The sequence below is a fragment of the Hypomesus nipponensis genome, chromosome 10 (assembly GCF_054491055.1).
Source record: "Hypomesus nipponensis isolate SF chromosome 10, ASM5449105v1, whole genome shotgun sequence".
Taxonomy (NCBI): Eukaryota; Metazoa; Chordata; class Actinopteri; order Osmeriformes; family Osmeridae; genus Hypomesus; species Hypomesus nipponensis.
The window spans coordinates 17,632,501-17,652,631 of NC_140370.1; the positions used below are offsets into that span (position 1 = coordinate 17,632,501).

General features: G+C 49.9%; 1 protein-coding gene across 1 annotated transcript; it reads left to right on the forward strand.

The window, feature by feature from the left end:
• The first annotated feature begins 2,248 nt into the window (after positions 1-2,248).
• Positions 2,249-13,725, forward strand: plppr4a (phospholipid phosphatase related 4a). Its single transcript, XM_084707366.1, has 9 exons — positions 2,249-2,326; positions 3,758-3,943; positions 5,973-6,102; positions 6,682-6,880; positions 7,880-7,937; positions 8,085-8,258; positions 8,781-9,091; positions 9,172-9,316; positions 9,557-13,725. Exons 1-9 carry the CDS (start codon positions 2,249-2,251, stop codon positions 10,739-10,741), a joined length of 2,466 nt encoding a protein of 821 aa, XP_084563492.1. The 3' UTR covers positions 10,742-13,725.
• Positions 13,726-20,131: the final 6,406 nt, after the last annotated feature.

The following is a 20,131-nucleotide window of genomic DNA, read 5'->3' on the forward strand; positions in this document are numbered from 1 at the left end:
ATGGGTGGGAGGAGAGAGGGATGGAGTGATGGGTGGGAGGAGAGAGGGATGGAGTGATGGGTGGGAGGAGAGAGGGATGGAGTGATGGGTGGGAGGAGAGAGGGATGGAGTGATGGGTGGGAGGAGAGAGGGATGGAGTGATGGGTGGGAGGAGAGAGGGATGGAGTGATGGGTGGGAGGAGAGAGGGATGGAGTGATGGGTGGGAGGAGAGAGGGATGGAGTGATGGGTGGGAGGGAGAGAGGGATGGAGTGATGGATGGGAGGAGAGAGGGATGGAGTGATGGACGGGAGGAGAGAGGGATGGAGTGATGGATCAGGAGGAGAGAGGGATGGAGTGATGGGTGGGAGGAGAGAGGGATGGAGTGATGGATGGGAGGAGAGAGGGATGGAGTGATGGATCAGGAGGAGAGAGGGATGGAGTGATGGATGGGAGGAGAGAGGAATGGAGTGTTAAGGGAATAAGAGGGGGATGGAGTGATGGGTGGGAGGAGAGAGGGATGGAGTGATGGGTGGGAGGAGAGAGGGATGGAGTGATGGATGGGAGGAGAGAGGGATGGAGTGATGGATCAGGAGGAGAGAGGGATGGAGTGATGGATGGGAGGAGAGAGGGATGGAGTGATGGAAGGGAGGAGAGAGGGATGGAGTGATGGACGGGAGGAGAGAGGGATGGAGTGATGGATGGGAGGAGAGTGGGATGGAGTGATGGACGGGAGGAGAGAGGGATGGAGTGATGGATCAGGAGGAGAGAGGGATGGAGTGATGGATGGGAGGATGAGACAGAGAGGAGATTCCCAGATGTCCTGGCCCCATTCTGCTTTTCCGGAATTCTCTAGGCTGGTGTCAGAAAGAGACCAGCGCAAGAGACAGCATTAGAGAGGAGAGCACTAGAGGAGAGAGGAGGTGTATGGAGATACCAACTCTACTTGGTTTGACAGGATATACAGACTCAGCAAGGAATCGAACCGGGAGAGACCAGGAGAGATCAGGAGAGACCAGGAGAGATCAGCCTGGTTTAGTGGAGATAGAGGTAGACACAAGCTTGGTTTAACGGGTGACACAGGAGACTCTAAGAGAGACCATGAGAGACCATGAGATACCAGAGGACACCAGGGGAGACCAGGAAAGACCTGGAGAAACCAAGAGAGACCACCAGAGACCAGGAGAGATGCGAAGGGACCGGGGGAGACCAGCAGAGACCAGGAGAGACCGAGGGAGACCACCCGTCACCAATGATGAGGAGGAAGGTACAAGCTTGAGGAGAATAGAGGTGAGCATGTGCAGGTTAGTGTGTGTGAGCCTGTGGAGGTGTGTATGCATGGAGCGTCAGATGGCTGAATGGTTAGGGAATCTGGCTATGAATCAGAAAGTTGCCGGTTGGATTCCTGGCCATGCAAATAACGTTGTGTCCTTGGGCAAGGCACTTCACCCTACTTGCTTCCAGGGAATGTCCCTGTACTTACTGTAAGTTGCTCTGGATAAGAGCGTCTGCTAAATGACGAAATGTAAATGCATGCGTGTGTTCGTGTGCGTGCGTGCAACACCATCATCTCTCATCATGTGATCACTCATTTTCCTCTCATTGTGAGACTCGTGTTCACATCTTTTTCATAACAGGACAATCACGCGCTCGTTTTTGTTTGAGCTCTGAAAACACCATATCTGCCCTCAGCCGCTGCGGGTAGACGCTATAACAGGATGTCCGGGTGTCGTGTTGTACTTACCTACAGTCATGTACAATGGCAACACAAAGCACTCTTACTACACACATGTGCTTTTTGTGACCCCTTTACATGTGAGCGTGTGTCAGCGTGTGTTTTCATGTGTGCGCGTACACCCATGCGCGCTGCCCGTGCGAAGAAATAGGTTTTTAGCACACACGTGACGTCACTTAGTCGATCAATTCGATGCACCCGCTGCACATCGACGCTGTCACCTGCGCTTAACTCGACGTCGCCAGGGAATAGCGAAACTACGGATCATGTGTCAGCCTATAAACCTTCCTTGAGAACAATCTTCTGCATCTGACCATTCCGTCTAGGCAGCTGGCAACAAGAACACCGTAATATTTGGTTTTGCGGGGGCTACTGGATGCGGTGGAACCCGCTCATTCAGTAGGAGCGACCGATAGTTGGCGATGGAACGCGCACCAGCAGCATAGGCACAGTAATCGAATCAACTGCCAAAATTACGGCCGGAATCAAATACAACTCTCTTTCTCCCTCTCAAAGGAGAGACAGGAGACTCATCATGTCGGCGAAGGAGAGGTTGAAAGGAAAGCTGACCAAAGACAGCGTCACATTGCTACCTTGCTTCTATTTTGTAGAGGTAGGTGAGTTTGTTTATCGTTCGATGACAGAACTATGCGCAACAAAACAGCTGTCGGTCGGTGCGCGGGTGAGAGACGGGTGCTCGGTGTGCAGTATGTTTACACGGTGTCACTGACAATGCAGTTTCACGATCTTCCATGGCACCGTGCACCACATCCTACACAGCCTACAGGTTGTCAATGAGACATTCCCGGTGCGTCGGTATGCGGGTCACGTCCTAGGTTCGGAGTAAATGATGAGACTCAGTAATAAACCGACTCATTCAAGGTTAACGAGCGAGTGTCTCTCGGTCCCTGCACGGGCTTTCCCGTTGTCATGTGTGTAAGTGACAGCATCCGTAGTCAATTAACTGACTGGCGGACCAGAATATTTATGATGTGGTTTATTCTCTGACCTAATTACAAATACCGCTGGATCTTCCCTTCATTGATCTGATAGCTTCATGGGACTGGGTTAACCCGAAACACGTTTAGTCGGAGAGTGAAGAGAAACACACACACACACACGCACCAACCATTTTACCCCTAACTGTGTTTACTCCCACGCATCGATTGTGGAACTGTGGAAATCGTCACGTGCCTACAGGATCATGAATATTGATCACGTGGGAGATATTCAACATATTCAATGATTGATGTATGGATGGATAAAATAAATGGATGGGGTGGATGGATGGAAGATGGAGGGGGATGTCCTGCCTTGGGTACTTCACCACTCCTGTACTGTGGAGTCTAATATCAATGTGTGCTGCTCTGTGATAAACTGCAGTCTGTGTTACACCAACAACACTCTGGCAGCACAGCATCTGGAGGTAGGTACTGAAGTGAGCTCTGAGCCCGGAGCTGGGGACATGTGGTTGTGGTGAGTCGATTGGTTGTGTTTGTTCAGTTTGATCTGTTCGTTTGGTGGTTCTGGAGAGGATGGGAACCTGGAGGAGGGGTTTGGATGGAGGACAGGTGAGGGAGAGGAGAGACGACATATACAGCTAACAATGGCTAATCAGTCTCCCCCTCTCCTTCTCTCTCCACCGCCCTCATCCTCCCACTCCACCAACCCCCTCCTCTCTCCTCCACCCTCCTCTTCCATCCCCCTCTCCACCAACCCCCTCCTCCTCTCTCCTCCACCCTCCTCTTCCATCCCCCTCTCCACCAACCCCCTCCTCCTCTCTCCTCCACCCTCTTCTCCACCCTCCTCCTCCTCCATCCCCCTCTCCACCAACCCCCCTCCTCATCTCTCCTCCTCCATCCCCCTCTCCACCAACCCCCCTCCTCCTCTCTCCTCCACCCTCCTCCTCCACCCCCCTCTCCACCAACCCCCCTCCTCCTCTCTCCTCCACCCTCCTCCTCCATCCCCCTCTCCACCAACCCCCCTCCTCCTCTCTTCTCCACCCTCCTCCTCCATCCCCCTCTCCACCAACTCCCCTCCTCAGCTGCCTATCCTGGCCTCCTCCGTGGTCAGTCTCTACTTCTTGGAGTGGACCGACGTGTTCCGGCCCGTCACCGCGGGTTACAGCTGCAATGACCGCAGTCTGAGCATGCCCTATGTGGACCCCGCCCAGGAAGTCATCCCGTTCCTCATGCTCTTCAGCCTGGCCTTCGCGGGACCTGCAGCCACGGTCTGTATTAGCCACAGCTAACTAGCTTACTACAGCTAACCACAGGTAACTAGCTTACTACAGCTAACTAGCTTACTACAGCTATCTGCAGCTTAGCTAACTATAGACATCTACAGCTGATTAGCCATCTACAGCTAACTTGATTACTGACCAATGACAAATAACGATGTATATAGGATTCTATGTTGCTGCCTTCAAGCAAGAGGGAAAATATTTCACATTGTACGTTTTGAGCTACATCGACAATTGCCAAGGTAAGGTTTATCTAACTCAAACAGTAAAAGTAGCTAGCCTAGCTATCACACACTCACGCCTGCTAGTGGTTGGATTTCAGCAGTAACATTAGCTAGGCTAGCTAGTTTAAACAAAAATATTTTTAGCTACATTATAATATACTCAATTATCTTATTGTCAGCTTGTTGTTATTGTTAACAGATAAATACTTGGTCTGTCATATTTGTTCCCTATGAATAATGTAATGCAACATGTATGCAACATGTCTTTCTCTGTTTCTAATCTGGAACGGGAGAGATTTCCGTGAGGGCAACCTGTTATCGGTTGGTGAAAAAAGCCGCTCAATCGGAGGTTAAGAGTGCTATAGCTAAGGGTAACAGCCTACTGTTCTGGTTATGTTTGTAACATCACTGGAATTTCTAGACCTGGCTTATTTTATTTTTTTGAAAATATGTAGCACTGTCAACCTGTGCATATAGACAATTAACGGAAGTAGCGTTGAGGTAAAATGTAAAACCTTTAAAAACATGAACTTTTCATAAATATAGTTTATTTTGCTCTGCATAATAATAGTTAATTTGTAATGTAATTCCAGAATTTACCCAGGATTAGCTATTAAAACGTATTTCAGAAAAACCTGTTTGAGCAATTTGTCTTCCTTACCAACTAGCTAGCCATCTAACCACAGCAGGCTCGCTAAATTCAGCTAACTATGGCTAACTGGCTCAAGGCTCCGTACTAACCACAGCTAACTATGGCTAACTGGCTCAAGGCTCAGTACTAACCACAGCTAACTATGGCTAACTGGCTCAAGGCTCAGTACTAACCACAGCTAACTATGGCTAACTGGCTTAAGGCTCAGTACTAACCACAGCTAACTATGGCTAACTGGCTCAAGGCTCAGTACTAACCACAGCTAACTAGAAAATCACAGTAAGTTGTTCCAAACACACACACACTCCACTCCCCAGGGCCCAGGCTCAATGTGTTCACGACCACATCTGAAGCTTTTAGGCCTGAATGATTCATGCGGTCTCAGTTACAGAGAGTTTTCATGTGTTTTCAGGCTTGAATGAGTCAGGATCCTGTAATCTCCTACATGAGTTGGCCGTCAACCTCTACCATCATTCTGTGGCCTGTCCACTCCCTCTCTCTCCTGTTGTTTATTCGGTCTGTTTATCAGTCTGTACCCCTGACCTTTGCACTCTCTGTCCTCTCTGTTCTATCCTTCACAATCCTCTTCACTCATATCTCTTGTCATCCTTACTATACTCTGTCTGCTAACTCACCTCAGTCATTTCCCTTTATTCCGTCTCCCTTCCTACTCCACTCCCTTTGTGGTCTCTCTGTGTGTTATCGTGAGTCTCCTCCACCACAGGCGATGGGACCATGGTTCTGTTGTTCTGTTTCCTTTTCAGCAGAGGAAGAGAAGTGGGTTAGTGGGTCAACAGGCTGATCAGCACCAAGCTCACATTCAGGCTGTAAGGAGCCTCTTATCTTAGCTAGCCTGGAGCTAGACGCTTTATACTGATCTGCCTGTCTCTCTCTCTGTGTGTCTCTCCGCCTGCCTGCCTTTCTGCTTGTCTGCCTGTCTCTCTCTCTCTCTGCGAGTCTGCGTGTCTCTCTACCTGCTTGCCTCTCCCCTACCTCTCTCTTCCATCTTCCCTCCATCCCCTACCAGAACTCCACCCCTATCAGAACTCCACCCCTATCAGAACTCCACCCCTACCCATGATAGGGGGTGTCTCCTGAATGGTTCTGTCTAACCTCCTCTCCTGTCTCCCCTCCTCTCCAGATCATGATAGGAGAAGGGATCTTGTATGGCTGTTTGTCCAGGAGGAACTCTGGGATGAAGACAGAGGCCAGCATCAACGCTGCCGGCTGCAACTTCAACTCATACATACGCAGGGCAGTTCGCTTCGTAGGTATGGGTCTCATACACACACACACACACTCTCTCACGCACACACACACACACGCACACGCACACACACGCACACTCTCTCACACACTCTCTCACACACTCTCTCACACACACTCTTTCACACACTCTCTCACACATACACACACACACACTCTTACACTCTCTCACACACACACACTCTTACACTCTCTCACACACACACACACTCTTACACTCTCTCACACACACACACTCTTACACTCTCACACACACACACTCTTACACTCTCTCACACACACACACACACTCTGACACTCTCTCACACACTCTCTCACACACACACACTCTTACACTCTCTCACACACACACACTCTTACACTCTCTCACACACTCTCTCACACACTCTCTCACACACACACACTCTTACACTCTCTCACACACACACACTCTCACACTCTCTCACACACTCTCTCACACACACACACTCTTACACTCTCTCACACACACACACTCTTACACTCTCTCACACACTCTCTCACACACACACACACACTCTTACACTCCCTCACACACACAGTTACCAGTCCTGTGTGTCCTTCAGGAGTGCATGTGTTCGGGCTGTGCGTGACGGCCCTGATCACAGACGTGCTGCAGCTGTCCACAGGATACCACGCCCCTTACTTCCTGACCGTGTGCAAGCCCAACCTGACCACTCTCAACCTCACCTGTGACGACCACACCGCCTTCATCATGGATGACGTCTGCTCAGGCCCTGACGCTGCCCTCATCAACGCTGGCAGGTAGCTGGGGTCAACTGGGGTCATACTGGTGTCAATACTGGGGTCATACTGGGGTAAATACTGGGGTAAAGGCACCTGGTAATGGCAACCATCCACTCCACAGACGACCACTTCTCTCATCAACGACACCACAGTGGAACACTGTGACAGGGCCGGTCGGCATGGTTATGTGAGGGTGGAATGCTTTTAGCTGTGGTTGAGCAGTGGTCATGTTGGCTGGAGATGACACACCTAGACACTGTGATAGCTGCACACCTAGACACTGTGATAGCTGCACACCTAGACACTGTGATAGCTGCACACCTAGACACTGTGATAGCTGCACACCTAGACACTGTGATAGCTGCACACCTAGACACTGTGATAGCTGCACACCTAGACACTGTGATAGCTGCACACCTAGACACTGTGATAGCTGCACACCTACACTCTGGTCCTGTTTAGCAGCTGCTGCAGTGACTCAGCATGCACATTTTGCTTGTTTAAAACACACATACTCGCGTAAACATACACGCACACACACTCGCTTAAACACACACACTGACGCTCACATGCCCACACCTACATAGACATTTACATTCACAGACACACACACACACACACAGCTAGCATCACAGAATGTTCAGCTCTTCTCCAGGCCTGTCAGTTCCTGTTTACTCATTAATATTCATGCCGTGTTCATCCTGTCCAGCCACTCAGGAAGCTGTCCTGGCAGGTCATTTGCATGAGGACCCAGATACCCTGGGGAGGGGAGGGGGAGAAGAGAGGGGGGAGAGAAGAGAGGGGAGGGGGGAGAGAGAGGGGGAGAGAAGAGAGGGGAGGGGGAGAAGAGAGGGGGAGAGAAGAGAGGGGAGGGGGGGAGAAGAGAGAAGATACAACTATATCTTGGGTCACCAATAATAAAAGCCTTTCGTAATGTAGCCTCAAGAAGTCAAACTTAAAACATGTCTCTCTCTCTCTCTCTCTCTCTCTCTCTCTCTCTCTCTCTCTCTCTCTCAGGAAGTCTTTTCCTTCTCAGCATGCTACTCTGGCCTCCTTTGCAGCTGTCTACATCTCAGTAAGTGGAGTTGGACTCTTTCTCTCCCACACACAGACACCCTTATAGCATCTTATAGCTGTCACTCCCTCGGCTGGGGTTACAGAACTGAAATACACTGCACTGACACCCCCTGTAACCTGTGTGTGTGTGTGTGTGTGTGAGCAGATGTACTTCAATGCCACGCTGACAGACTCCTCCAAGCTGCTGAAGCCCCTGCTGGTGTTCAGCTTCATCATGGTGGCCATCATGGCCGGCCTCACCAGGATCATCCAGTTCAGGAACCACGCCGTCGACGTCTACTGTGGCTTCCTGCTGGGCGGAGGCATCGCCCTCTACCTGGTGACCTAGCTACATGCACACTAGCTAGCAATAGACCTATATCTCTAAATATTAACCCAAAGGTCTATCTATATCTATCTGGTGATCTAGCTAGCCATATATCTGTATGTTCTATCTGTCTGTGTAGTGATAGACAACATTCTAGAATGCACCTAAACACCATAGAACACAAGTCATTTCAAAGAACATTCTGGAATATAGCAGAACAGCTGACATTCTACACGGCGTGTATCAGTGAACGGGACATCTAGTAGCATCTCCTGGTTCACTCCCACACACTCTTCACTCTGCGCACACACACGCATGCATGCACACAAATGTAAAGCACACACACACATACACACACACTGGCATAATGTACCACACCAGCTCATCTACACAGGCACTTCTCAGGCCGCCCACACACACCCACTGCCAGCCGTCCGTGTGTGAGGACAGAGCTGGAGAGAGAGCGCTGCAGACTGTGTTGCTCGTGTTGGGGTTCATGTGTGTGTGTGTGTGTGTGTGTGTGTGTGTGTGCAGGGCCTGTATGCGGTGGGTAACTTCCAGGCCAGTGAGGATCTCTCCAGACAGCAGGCCCCGCCCCTGCAGGAGCCCCCCCTCTCCTCCCTCCCCAACCTGAGCCAGACCGCCGGCCGCCACCTGGGCCCCAGCACCCTCAGCGACGGCCTCTCCACCAGCCAATCAGAGGGCCTGCTCACACGAGTGCCCTCCCACCGCGAGGCCTCATTGGCCGGCCTGAAGAGGCAGAGTGCGGAGGTGGAGGTCATCACGCCGCCCAGCCCCCTGGTCAACCAGGACAGCCTGGTCACCTTCAGCAACACCCTGCCCAGGTGGGACACACACACACACACACTGACAGAGACACACACACAGACACCATGACCAAACCATGACCTCTGACCCCCCACAGGTCTCATGGTGGCTCCGCCCCCGAGGAGAATCACCGTGTGCCTCGTCGCCACGCCTCCATCCACGCCTCCATGGACTCCCAGCGCTCCAAGCAGCTGCTCTCGCAGTGGAAGACCAAGAACGAGAACAGGAAGCTGTCACTACAGGTGGGCCGCAGGGACAAACACAAACAAGCATCAGTATTTTCATTTTGCTTTTTAAATTATGAACAGGCAAATTATATTTGTCAATTATATGCCTTCAAATATATACATTGTATGATGTTAATCATTTTAAGTAAACCATATTACTAATGATATGTTAATCCTAGACATGATATGCTCTAAGTGATATCATGTTAATGACATGCAGAGTGGGTATCTAATGTGATCTTCCTGCTGTGTCAGGTGATGGACAGTGGTGTTGTGCTGGGCCGATCTTCCTCCTCCTCCTCTTCCTCTCCTCAGAGGAACATGGAACTCCGCTGCAGCTCTGAGCCCTCCGCCATGGGCTTGGAGGCAGAGCTCCGCGCTGGGGCCCACGTCCCCGCCCAGTACCGCCAGCTGGCGGCCAGCGCCGTCCCCCTGACCAATCACAACCACCTCCCACACAACGGCAGCAGCGGATTGGCCGGAGGCGCGCGGGTCTCCATCCAATCTCGGCCCGGCTCCTCCCAGCTGGTGCACATCCCGGAGGAGATGCCGGATCACATGACCCACAACCCCGCCCCTTACCAGGACGAGGACGAATCAGAGGACAGCAACATGGGTGGAGGCTCGGTGCGGGCCAAGTGGCTGAAGGTGGCGGAGAAGGGAGGCGCCCCCTGCAGGCAGGGAGGGCAGCCCAGGATCATGGCGGTGATGGCGCTGTCCAAACAACAAGGCATGCTGGCCAACCGGGACCGGGAAGGCTCCGAGGACGGGAGCACCGTCAGCTGTACCGGCTCCATCCGGTATCGGGCGCTCAACGAGCAGGAGCCCAGCCCCCCGGGGCCCCCAGGCGGGGGCATCGTCCGGGTCGAGGCTCACCCAGAGTGCAAGCCGGTGGTGCGGCCCCCCAGCACGGACGGAAGCGGCTCGTGGCGTTGGAAGCCTCCGGAACAACGCGGCAGCCTGCGACAGTCCACCTTCGAGCTCAACGACCTGAACCGCGACTCAGAGAGCTGCGACTCGCTGAGGGACGGGTACCCGGGCTCGGTGGACGGCAGGCGCAGCGTGGCGGGGATGGACACGGGCAGCGAGCACGGAGGAGGAGGAGGGGGGCAGTACCAGCCCTACCCCCCCTCACACCCTCACGTGGTCCACCCGCTGCACCCGCACCACCCACACCACCAGCAGAGCATCACCACCATCCGGGTGACTCCGGTGGAGGGGCTGGGCAGTGAGGCGGGCTCTGACACGCACTCCGTGGCTTCCAGCCGAGACTCCACCCTGCGGAGGAAGGGCACCCTCATCCTGCTGCCGGAGAGAGGCCCCAGCCCCGACAACACCAACCGCCTCTACTACCCCCGCGCCTCCCCCTCGCCGTCCCCCACACCGCCTCCCACCCTGGGGATGTACAAGGAGACGCTGGGCCTGGCCTATAAGGAGTGACCAACCAGCCCTCGCCCTGCACACTTTACTTCTGTACTGTCCAATTAGAAGAGGGCAGGCAGCCCTTCTTCCGCCCCTTAACTTTTCAACTCAGCCAATAAGGTGTGAGCAGCCAGCTCTCAACCCCACCGCCTAACTTTTCCGCTGGACAATAAGGTGTGAGGTTACAGCCATCACTCCTGGTTGGTTTACAGAAAACAGTCAGCCGCTCTGATTGGTTTATGGCCTTCGTGAGCCAATACACAAAAGGTTGGTTAAACCACAGGATCTACCGATAGGACTGCTGCAGCACTAGAGAACACCAATGTGCTGGGCAGTCCAGTTAGTCCTTCTGGGTAACAAACTCTGAAACACACCTGACTGCGTTGGGCACATCCTGAAAAACAAGTCATTTCCTGTACAAGATGAGTTCTCATTGGGCTAGATGCCAGTTTGTTTATTTTCATTCAATCAAACTCCTGTCTGTGCATTTGTGATTGAAGGACAGTAACTTAAGCTCGCACACACACACACACACACACACATGCTGTGGTCCTTAATGGTCAGGATCCACCAGTATACTGTACAGTCACTCTCTGATACAGACACATACCACATCTCTTTGCTAAAAGCACAAATAAGCTCATTTTGTTATGAAATAGAATATTATCAGTAACATTCGCTGTCTGCTTGTCATGCTCTGAACATTCTACAGTGTTGCATTTTAACCAACATACCACAAGACAGTGGAAGCTTATGTTCTCTATATAGTAACTATTTTGATCTGTCATATTGATATCAGATGTATTTTTAAAAGACAGACTTATAGCAAGGCTGACAACTCTATCAGCTGGACAAGTTTATCTTCTAGTTACAACAAATATGAATGCATTTGAACCATTTACGAAAATGTTCCATGCAACTGACTCAATTCCAATTCAGGCTGTAAATCAAATGGTTACCATAGTAAGAAAAGACATTTGTAACGTAACCAAAGTGACTTAGATTGCTTATTTTTGTCATGACATTAACTCATACATGCCGTACATATAATGTGAAGACAAATGTTTATATATATATTTTATTTTGTACATATTTATATGACTAATAACTGAGGTGCCAATCCAGTGTTGTACTCATGGGTTCTAGCTGCATACCGATGCTATATTTACATAAGTAGGTTTCAGGTTTCTTAACGGGTGATGAACAGTGCAACTGAACAAATCATCATCTGTACGTGCCGTTTGTATCGACCAATCAACAAATGGTCTATCTGTGATAGGCCAGTTGGTCTCTAAAGGAGATACGAGTCACCGTCATACAAATGTAACTTTATTAACAACTCCAGTACAACTTGTTAGCTGCACTATTTCTACATGTGCCATAAACTATCATATTACGAGACTGCTAATCCTAACCTAATAACTAGTGTCCTAGTTTTACTATTCACATTTTCTTAACCCGTTAACAAATCAAATTCTTATCTGTATGCAAGTATGGGAGTATTAATTAACCTTGAATGTTTTACAGACGTGAACTAGAATCTTTGAAGCAGATTCCTTTCATAACTGTGCCAATAGCTTGTTGTTTCCTGTAATTCTGAGGATATGTATGTACTGAACGGAATACTACCTATGATAACAGCCCAGCTGGAAGAGACGACTGCAGCTGTCCAGTACAGCAGGTAGTCAAGTACTGCACAGTGTAAGCAGAGCAGTGTAAAATACTGCAGATTGTGAAAGTAGACCAGTTAGCTGAGTTTAAAGTACTGCAGATTGTAAAGTACTAAATATTGTAAAGTACTGCAATAGTGTAAAAGTGTAACAGCTAGCGAAGTGTAAAATACAGCGATAGGGAAAAGCTTAGCTGCATCAGAGTGGAAAGCTGAGATGTAAAGTTTCAGCAGAGAAGAATTATTTTGGGTGTCTGAGTGAAAGTGAGTTAACCTTTGAAAATAAATATGGTTCAAGATTATAAAACATTTTACTTTCCACATTTTGGTTTTAAAAAATCCTCTTTGACTTACAGTGAAAAAAAGTACAAAAAACAAGTACAAAAAAGTACATTTTTAAAAGTAGAAAGCCAATCGAATAAGAATCGAACACCTTTAAATACCTTTCAAAGCCCTTATCCCTGAGTTTGAACTTGAGCTTTGATGCTCATGTACATTTGCTTTGGCGTGTTTCTGGTGATTGTAGTCTGACGTGCAGATAGATCCGCTTGGTATATCTACTGGTTAGATGACAAACTTTTCTATCAATAACCATTTTTTTGCATTTTTATTTTATTTTTTTCTTCTGGAAATGTATTGATATTATTGATATTTTTGACGGATAGTCTGTAAGAGATGTACAATCAAGTTAACACGGCTTTGAGTTTCCTACTTGCCTGTTAAGTTGTATCTTTGGCTTGTGATGTTGCCGCATGGTGAGTCATATATGTCCAGCATCCTGCCTCTCTAGCTGCCTCGGGCTGCCTCTCCAGCTGCCTCGGGCTGCCTCGGGCTGCCTCAGGTGGGCGTGAGTCCAGGCTGCCAGGACCACCGGCGGACGCGCCTGCTCATCCTCCGTGTGGCCTCATCCTCCGTGTGGCCTCATCCTCCATGTGGCTGTGCTGTATATAAATCTGTATCTGTGCCAGAAGAGTTTATATGTGAGGAAGGCAGATTAAGACGTCTGGCCATGAATCAAAGATTTTGATTGGTTTGGTGCGAGAAGTCAGAGGGCAAGAGGCTGCATTTTTATCCTGGAGATTGGCCGATTTCTTTGACCTTCGATATATGGATTGGCTAATACCACCAAACTGAGGGAGGGTGATTGGCCAAAGCATGCAGACAGTGGTGTGGTGATTGGTTGGTGTATTGGTGGCTATAAGTGCAGTGACCAACCAGAGTTAGGTGAGAAGAGAAGAGGATGATTCTGAGCTTAACATGGTGTAATCCATATTGTTTATAGGGTTCAACTTGTCCAAAGAAATATTGAAATAAATGTTTGATATCAAACTTGTGGAAAGAGTATGGTGATGCCTGCCTGCCTGTCTGTCTCTGCCTGCCTGTCTCTATGCCTGTCTGTCTCTCTGCCTGTCTGTCTCTCTGCCTGTCTGTCTCTATGCCTGCCTGTCTCTCTGCCTGTCTGTCTCTATGCCTGTCTATCTCTCTGCCTGCCTGTCTCTCTGCCTGCCTGTCTCTGTCTGTCTGTCTCTCTGCCTGTCTGTCTCTCTGCCTGTCTGTCTCTATGCCTGTCTATCTCTCTGCCTGTCTGTCTCTCTGCCTGTCTGTCTCTATGCCTGCCTGTCTCTCTGCCTGCCTATCTGCCTGTTTCTCTGCCTGTCTGTCTCTGTACCTGTCTGTCTCTCTGCCTGCCTGCCTGTCTCTCTGCCTGCCTGTCTGCCTGTTTCTTTGCCTGTCTGTCTCTGTACCTGTCTGTCTCTCTGCCTGCCTGTCTGTCTCTCTACCTGTCTGTCCCTATACCTTTTTGCCTGTCTTTCTACCAGTCTCTCTCTGCCTGTCTGTCTGTCTGTCTGTCTGTCTCTCTACTTGTCGGTCTGTCTCTCTGCCTGTCTCTCTCTCTGTCTGTCTGTCTGTCTCTCTACCTGTTTGTCTCTCTGCCTGTCTCGTCTCTCTATCTGTCTCTCAGAATCAGAAGGGATTTTATTTGCCATGAATGTTTGCACAAACAAGGAATTTACTTTGGCAGGGAGGTACACACAGGTATACATTAAACATAGGAATATTGAAACTTAAATATGTGGACTAACTATACAAAAGGAGCAAAGTCTAGCTAATACTAAGGGGATTTAGAATAAAATATAAAATATATAGCCATAATTTACAACTCTACTTGTCTGCCTCTGCCTGTCTGTCTCTCTACTTGTGGGAAGAGATGGAGAGAAGAGAGATGGAGAGAGAGAGAGAGAGAGGGTGATCCGCTGGAGGTCCTAAGTGGGTCACAGAAAGGATGACCTAAATAGAGAGAGATTGAGAGAGAGAGGGAGGGAGAAGAGAAAAAGGATGGGGAGGGACAGAGGAGGGTGAGTTAAACTGCTCTTTTACTGCTTAAACCTTCTCCCGAGAGAGAGAGAGAGAGAGAGAGGAGGTAAAGGAAGCTAAGAGAAGATTCTGGGGTTTGAAAGACTGTTCTATGTATTAAAGCTCTCTCTCAATCCTTCTCTCCCCCATCCCTATTTCACCTCTCTCAGTCCCCCCCCCCCCTCCCTTCCTTCCTTTATTCTCTGTACGCTCTCTCTTCTCCTCCTATGAAACAGAGACTTCACTGTACTGTGGGCTTTTAGTCAGCTCCCACAGACAGCACACACACACACATGATCACACACTAGGGTCCTATTAAGGGGGTGTATGGGGTGCTATTCTTGGGGGAGCGTGTGTGAGTGTGTGTTAAAGTGTGTGAATGTTATGTGCGTTGGAGTGTGTGGGGGGGTTGTGTGCTTGTGGGGTGTGTTGGTGTCAGGGATATTTGTGTGTGTGTGTGTGTGTGTGTGTGTGTAGGGGTGCAGAGAGAGAAGTGCTGCAAGTTTCAGCCATGTTGCTATGGCAACGGTGGAGCAAAGAGGCTGCTCACTGTCCCTCAGAGGAGAGGAGGAAGAGGAGAGGAGAGGAGGAGGAGGAGGAGGAGGAGGGGAGAGGAAGAGGAGAGGAGGGGAGGGGAGGAGGAGGAGGAGAGGAGGAGAGGATAGGAGGAGAGGAGGAGGAAAGGAGGGGAGGAGGAGAGGAGGAGGAGGAGGGGAGAGGAAGAGGAGAGGAGGGGAGGAGGAGGAGGAGAGGAGGAGGAAAGGAGGGGAGGAGGAGAGGAGGAGGAGGAGGGGAGAGGAAGAGGAGAGGAGGGGAGGAGGAGGAGGAGAGGAGGAGGAAAGGAGGAGAGGAGGAGAGGAGGAAGAGAGGATAGGAGGAGGAAAGGAGGGGAGGAGGAGAGGAGGAGGAGAGGAGGAGGAGAAGGAGGGGAGAGGAAGAGGAGAGGAGGGGAGGAAGAGGAGAGGAGGAGGAGGAGAGGAAGAGGAAAGGAGGGGAGGAGGAGAGGAGGGGAGGAGGAAAGGAGGAGGAGGAGGGGAGGAAGAGAGGAGGGGGAGGAAGGGAGGAGAGGAGGAGGAGGAAGAGAGGAGAGGAGGAGGAAGGTAGATGAAAGGAGGAGAGGAGGAGGAGGAAGAGAGGAGAGGAGGAGGAAGGGAGATGAAAGGAGGGGAGGAGGAAGAGAGGAGAGGAGGAGGAAGGGAGATGAAAGGAGGGGAGGAGAAGGAGGAAGAGAGGAGAGGAGGAGGAAGGGAGATGAAAGGAGGGGAGGAGGTGAGAGGAGAGGAGGAAGAGGGAACATCATGAGACATTGTTTCCGAACAGAACCTGGTTACAGAGACAAGTTCATACAGGGGAGGCATGGGCAAGATGTCTGTGTATACGAGTGTGTGTGTGCGTTTATATGTGTGTGTGTGTGTGTGTGTATATGTGTGTGTGTATATGTGTGTTCTACAGTACTGATCAGAACACGCCAGCCTCCTTCGCCCATGTAGAGAATTCACCATGGCAACCCTGGGATGGAGGGTGTCTGGCTCAGCAAGATGGAGCGGGTCTGTTCTCTCTCACTGAATACCTCTCTCTTCATTTCTCCAACTGTTCTCTCTCACTGAATACCTCTCTCTTCATTTCTCCAACTGTTCTCTCTCACTGAATACCTCTCTCTTCATTTCTCCAACTGTTCTCTCTCACTGAATACCTCTCTCTTCATTTCTCCAACTGTTCTCTCTCACTGAATACCTCTCTCTTCATTTCTCCAACTGTTCTCTCTCACTGAATACCTCTCTCTTCATTTCTCCAACTGTTCTCTTTCACTGATTACCTCTCTCTTCATTTCTCAAACTGTTCTCTCTCACTGAATACCTCTCTCTTCATTTCTCCAACTGTTCTCTCTCACTGAATACCTCTCTCTTCATTTCTCCAACTGTTCTCTCTCACTGATTACCTCTCTCTTCATTTCTCCAACTGTTCTCTCTCACTGAATACCTCTCTCTTCATTTCTCCAACTGTTCTCTCTCACTGAATACCTCTCTCTTCATTTCTCCAACTGTTCTCTCTCACTGAATACCTCTCTCTTCATTTCTCCAACTGTTCTCTCTCACTAAATACCTCTCTCTTCATTTCTCCAACTGTTCTCTCTCACTGATTACCTCTCTCTTCATTTCTCCAACTGTTCTCTCTCACTGAATACCTCTCTCTTCATTTCTCCAACTGTTCTCTCTCACTGAATACCTCTCTCTTCATTTCTCCAACTGTTCTCTCTCACTGAATACCTCTCTTTTCATTTCTCCAACTGTTCTCTCTCACTGAATACCTCTCTCTTCATTTCTCCAACTGTTCTCTCTCACTGAATACCTCTCTCTTCATTTCTCCAACTGTTCTCTCTCACTGAATACCTCTCTCTTCATTTCTCCAACTGTTCTCTCTCACTGAATACCTCTCTCTTCATTTCTCCAACTGTTCTCTCTCACTGATTACCTCTCTCTTCATTTCTCCAACTGTTCTCTCTCTTTCTTCCTCATGCTTCCTTTCTCTGTGTTTGTAGTGGATCCTTCTGATCTCTCTGTATATCTCTCTTTCTCTGTTTACGTCTCATTTTCTCACCCAGACTGAGGAGACCATCATCCATCTCTCCCCTGCTTTCATTCAATACATATTTAGTATTTCTATCTTTCTTTTCATCCCCGATATCTCCTTTAAGTTTGTATTTTATTACAGTAATTTATCAGATGCTTTTATCCAAAGCGACGTACAATTAATGTGGACAGAATGTAGACTCTCTCCATTTGTGTGTGTGTGTGTGTGTGTGTAGTCCTATCCTACAGGTGATCCTGAATGCTAGTCCCTCTCCTGACAATTCATGTGTGGAAGCAGGGACCTGGGTGTGCTGGTGTCTCTCCTCTGGCTCTCTCTGCTGGTCTCTCTCTCTCTCTCTGCTGGTCTCTCTCTCTCTCTCTGCTGGTCTCTCTCATTCTCTCTGCTGGTCTCTCTCCCTGCTGGTCTCTCTCATTCTCTCTGCTGGTCTCTCTCTCCCTGCTGGTCTCTCTCATTCTCTCTGCTGGTCTCTCTCTCTATGCTGGTCTCTCTCTTTCTACTTCTCTCTTCTCTTTCTCTCGCTCTCTGTCTCAAACAGATGCACATCCCCCTCTGCTGGAGAGAGATGCTCCGTGTTTCTCTGCTGAACATGTTGAAGGTGTAGACTGCAGGACTGTGTGGAGGTGGAGATATGAGAGGGGGTGGAGGTGGAGATGTGAGAGGGGGAGAGAAGGGAAGAGTCCACGACAATACTGTTAGTGAATGACTTCCCCTCCTCTCTCCCTCTCTCTCCCTCTCTCTCCCTCTCTCTCCCCCTCCCCCCTCTATGACAGGATCCCCAGGATCAGCCCCCCTGAGAAGAGAGATGAGCTGATTGGATTAGAGCAGTAAGGAGGTTAGATGGCCTCATGCCATTGAACAACAACATTGACATGATTGAGCTGCTGGGGAGAGAGAGAGAGAGAGCTGGGAGAGAGAGCTGGGAGAGAGAGGGAGAGAGAGCTGGGAGAGAGAGCTGGGAGAGAGAGGGAGAGAGAGAGAGGGAGAGAGAGCTGGGAGAGAGAGCTGGGAGAGAGAGCTGGGAGAGAGAGGGAGAGAGAGAGAGGGAGAGAGAGCTGGGAGAGAGAGCTGGGAGAGAGAGGGAGAGAGGGAGAGAGAGCTGGGAGAGAGGGAGAGAGGGAGAGGGAGAGAGAGAGAGAGAGAGCTGGGAGAGAGAGCTGGGAGAGAGAGCTGGGAGAGAGAGGGAGAGAGAGAGAGGGAGAGAGAGCTGGGAGAGAGAGCTGGGAGAGAGAGGGAGAGAGGGAGAGAGAGCTGGGAGAGAGGGAGAGAGGGAGAGGGAGAGAGAGAGAGGGAGAAAGAGCTGGGGGAGAGAGGGAGAGAGAGAGAGGGAGAGAGAGAGAGGGAGAGAGGGAGAGAGAGAGAGAGAGGGAGAAAGGGAGAGAGAGGGAGAGAGGGAGAGGGAGAGAGGGAGAGAGGGAGAGAGGGAGAGAGAGAGAGGGAGAGAGGGAGAGAGGGAGAGAGGGAGAGAGAGAGAGGGAGAGAGAGAGAGGGAGAGGGAGAGCTGGGGGAGAGAGGACATTTAGATGGGGAAGTAGGGGAGAGGAACTAGAGAAATTGTGTATGTGAGAGAGTATGTGTGTGTGTGTGTGTGTGTGTGGGTGTGTGTGTGTGAAAGAGAGAGCGCATGTGTGTGTGTGTGAGAGTATGTGTGTGTGTGAAAGAGAGAGAGAGTGTGTGTGTGTGAGAGTATGTGTGTGTGTGTGGGTGTGTGTGTGTGTGTGTGTGTGTGAGAGAGAGGGAGAGAGCATGTGTGTGTCACAGTCTAATGGGTCTAAGACCAGTGGTCTGGCTGTGACCTCAACATTCTAAACATCTCCTGCTCTCCAACAGAGCCTGCACAGGGTCAGAGGTCAAGGTTGGTTAGGGTCAGGACACTGTGCAGGGTCACTCTGTCAGGACTGTGTGTGTGTCTAAGAATGTGTCGGTGTATGAGAGTGTGTTTGTCGTGTGTGTGTGTCCGTATCTTGCCTCATTAGAGGCAGCAGAGAGAATGTGTCGTGCAGGTGAAGGTGACATGTTTTAACAGAGGGGTGTTAAACTTCACAACAGACTGGCAGGGGGGGGGGGGCTGTCCCCATTGGGCTGAGGGTGTGTTTGAACAGCAGGTCTATTCTGCACCTGTGAGCTCACACCATGGAGAGGAGAGATGGGAGAGGAGAGTTGTAAACATGTAATGTAGTTCTAACCTGAGTGTATGTCAAGACCCAGGTGTAATCCTAGCCTGAACACTCACAGAGAGAGAGACACTGTTTAGAACTCTTCAGACTGACCACCCCTGCGCTCATTCCCCTCCCGGTATTTCAGGATCTGTTTGTTACCGTGGTGACAATAGCACCTGTCTATCTGTCAAGATGATGAATGTGAGATGCCAGGTATTTATTGCCTCCATAATGACTCAGTCCTTAACCTAGTGATGGATTCGGTCGCCTGGAAGTAACTTATGCCACAAACGTTAACCCGTTGGAATGTTTCAAGTACATGGGATAAAACAGAAATAAAACGACCACATTCACACACTGTTAAAGCTTCTGCGTTAGAGATGACGAGCTTGAGTGTTTGTCCTTTTCCCCGTCGTTTCTTCACATCTGTCAACGGTAGAAAAACACAGCTGTTTATTCTCAGAGGAAAAACTGTCATTTTCAACTTCGAAGCGCGTGGACCTGTGTGTTTGGAAAGGGGGCTGAGCGTGCACATGGCAGCCGGAACGAAGCATGTTCACGCGACACTTAGCTAATTCCCATTGGTGTGAAGGATAAAGGCAAACTGCCAATCACGCGTATCCTTGACGACCTTCT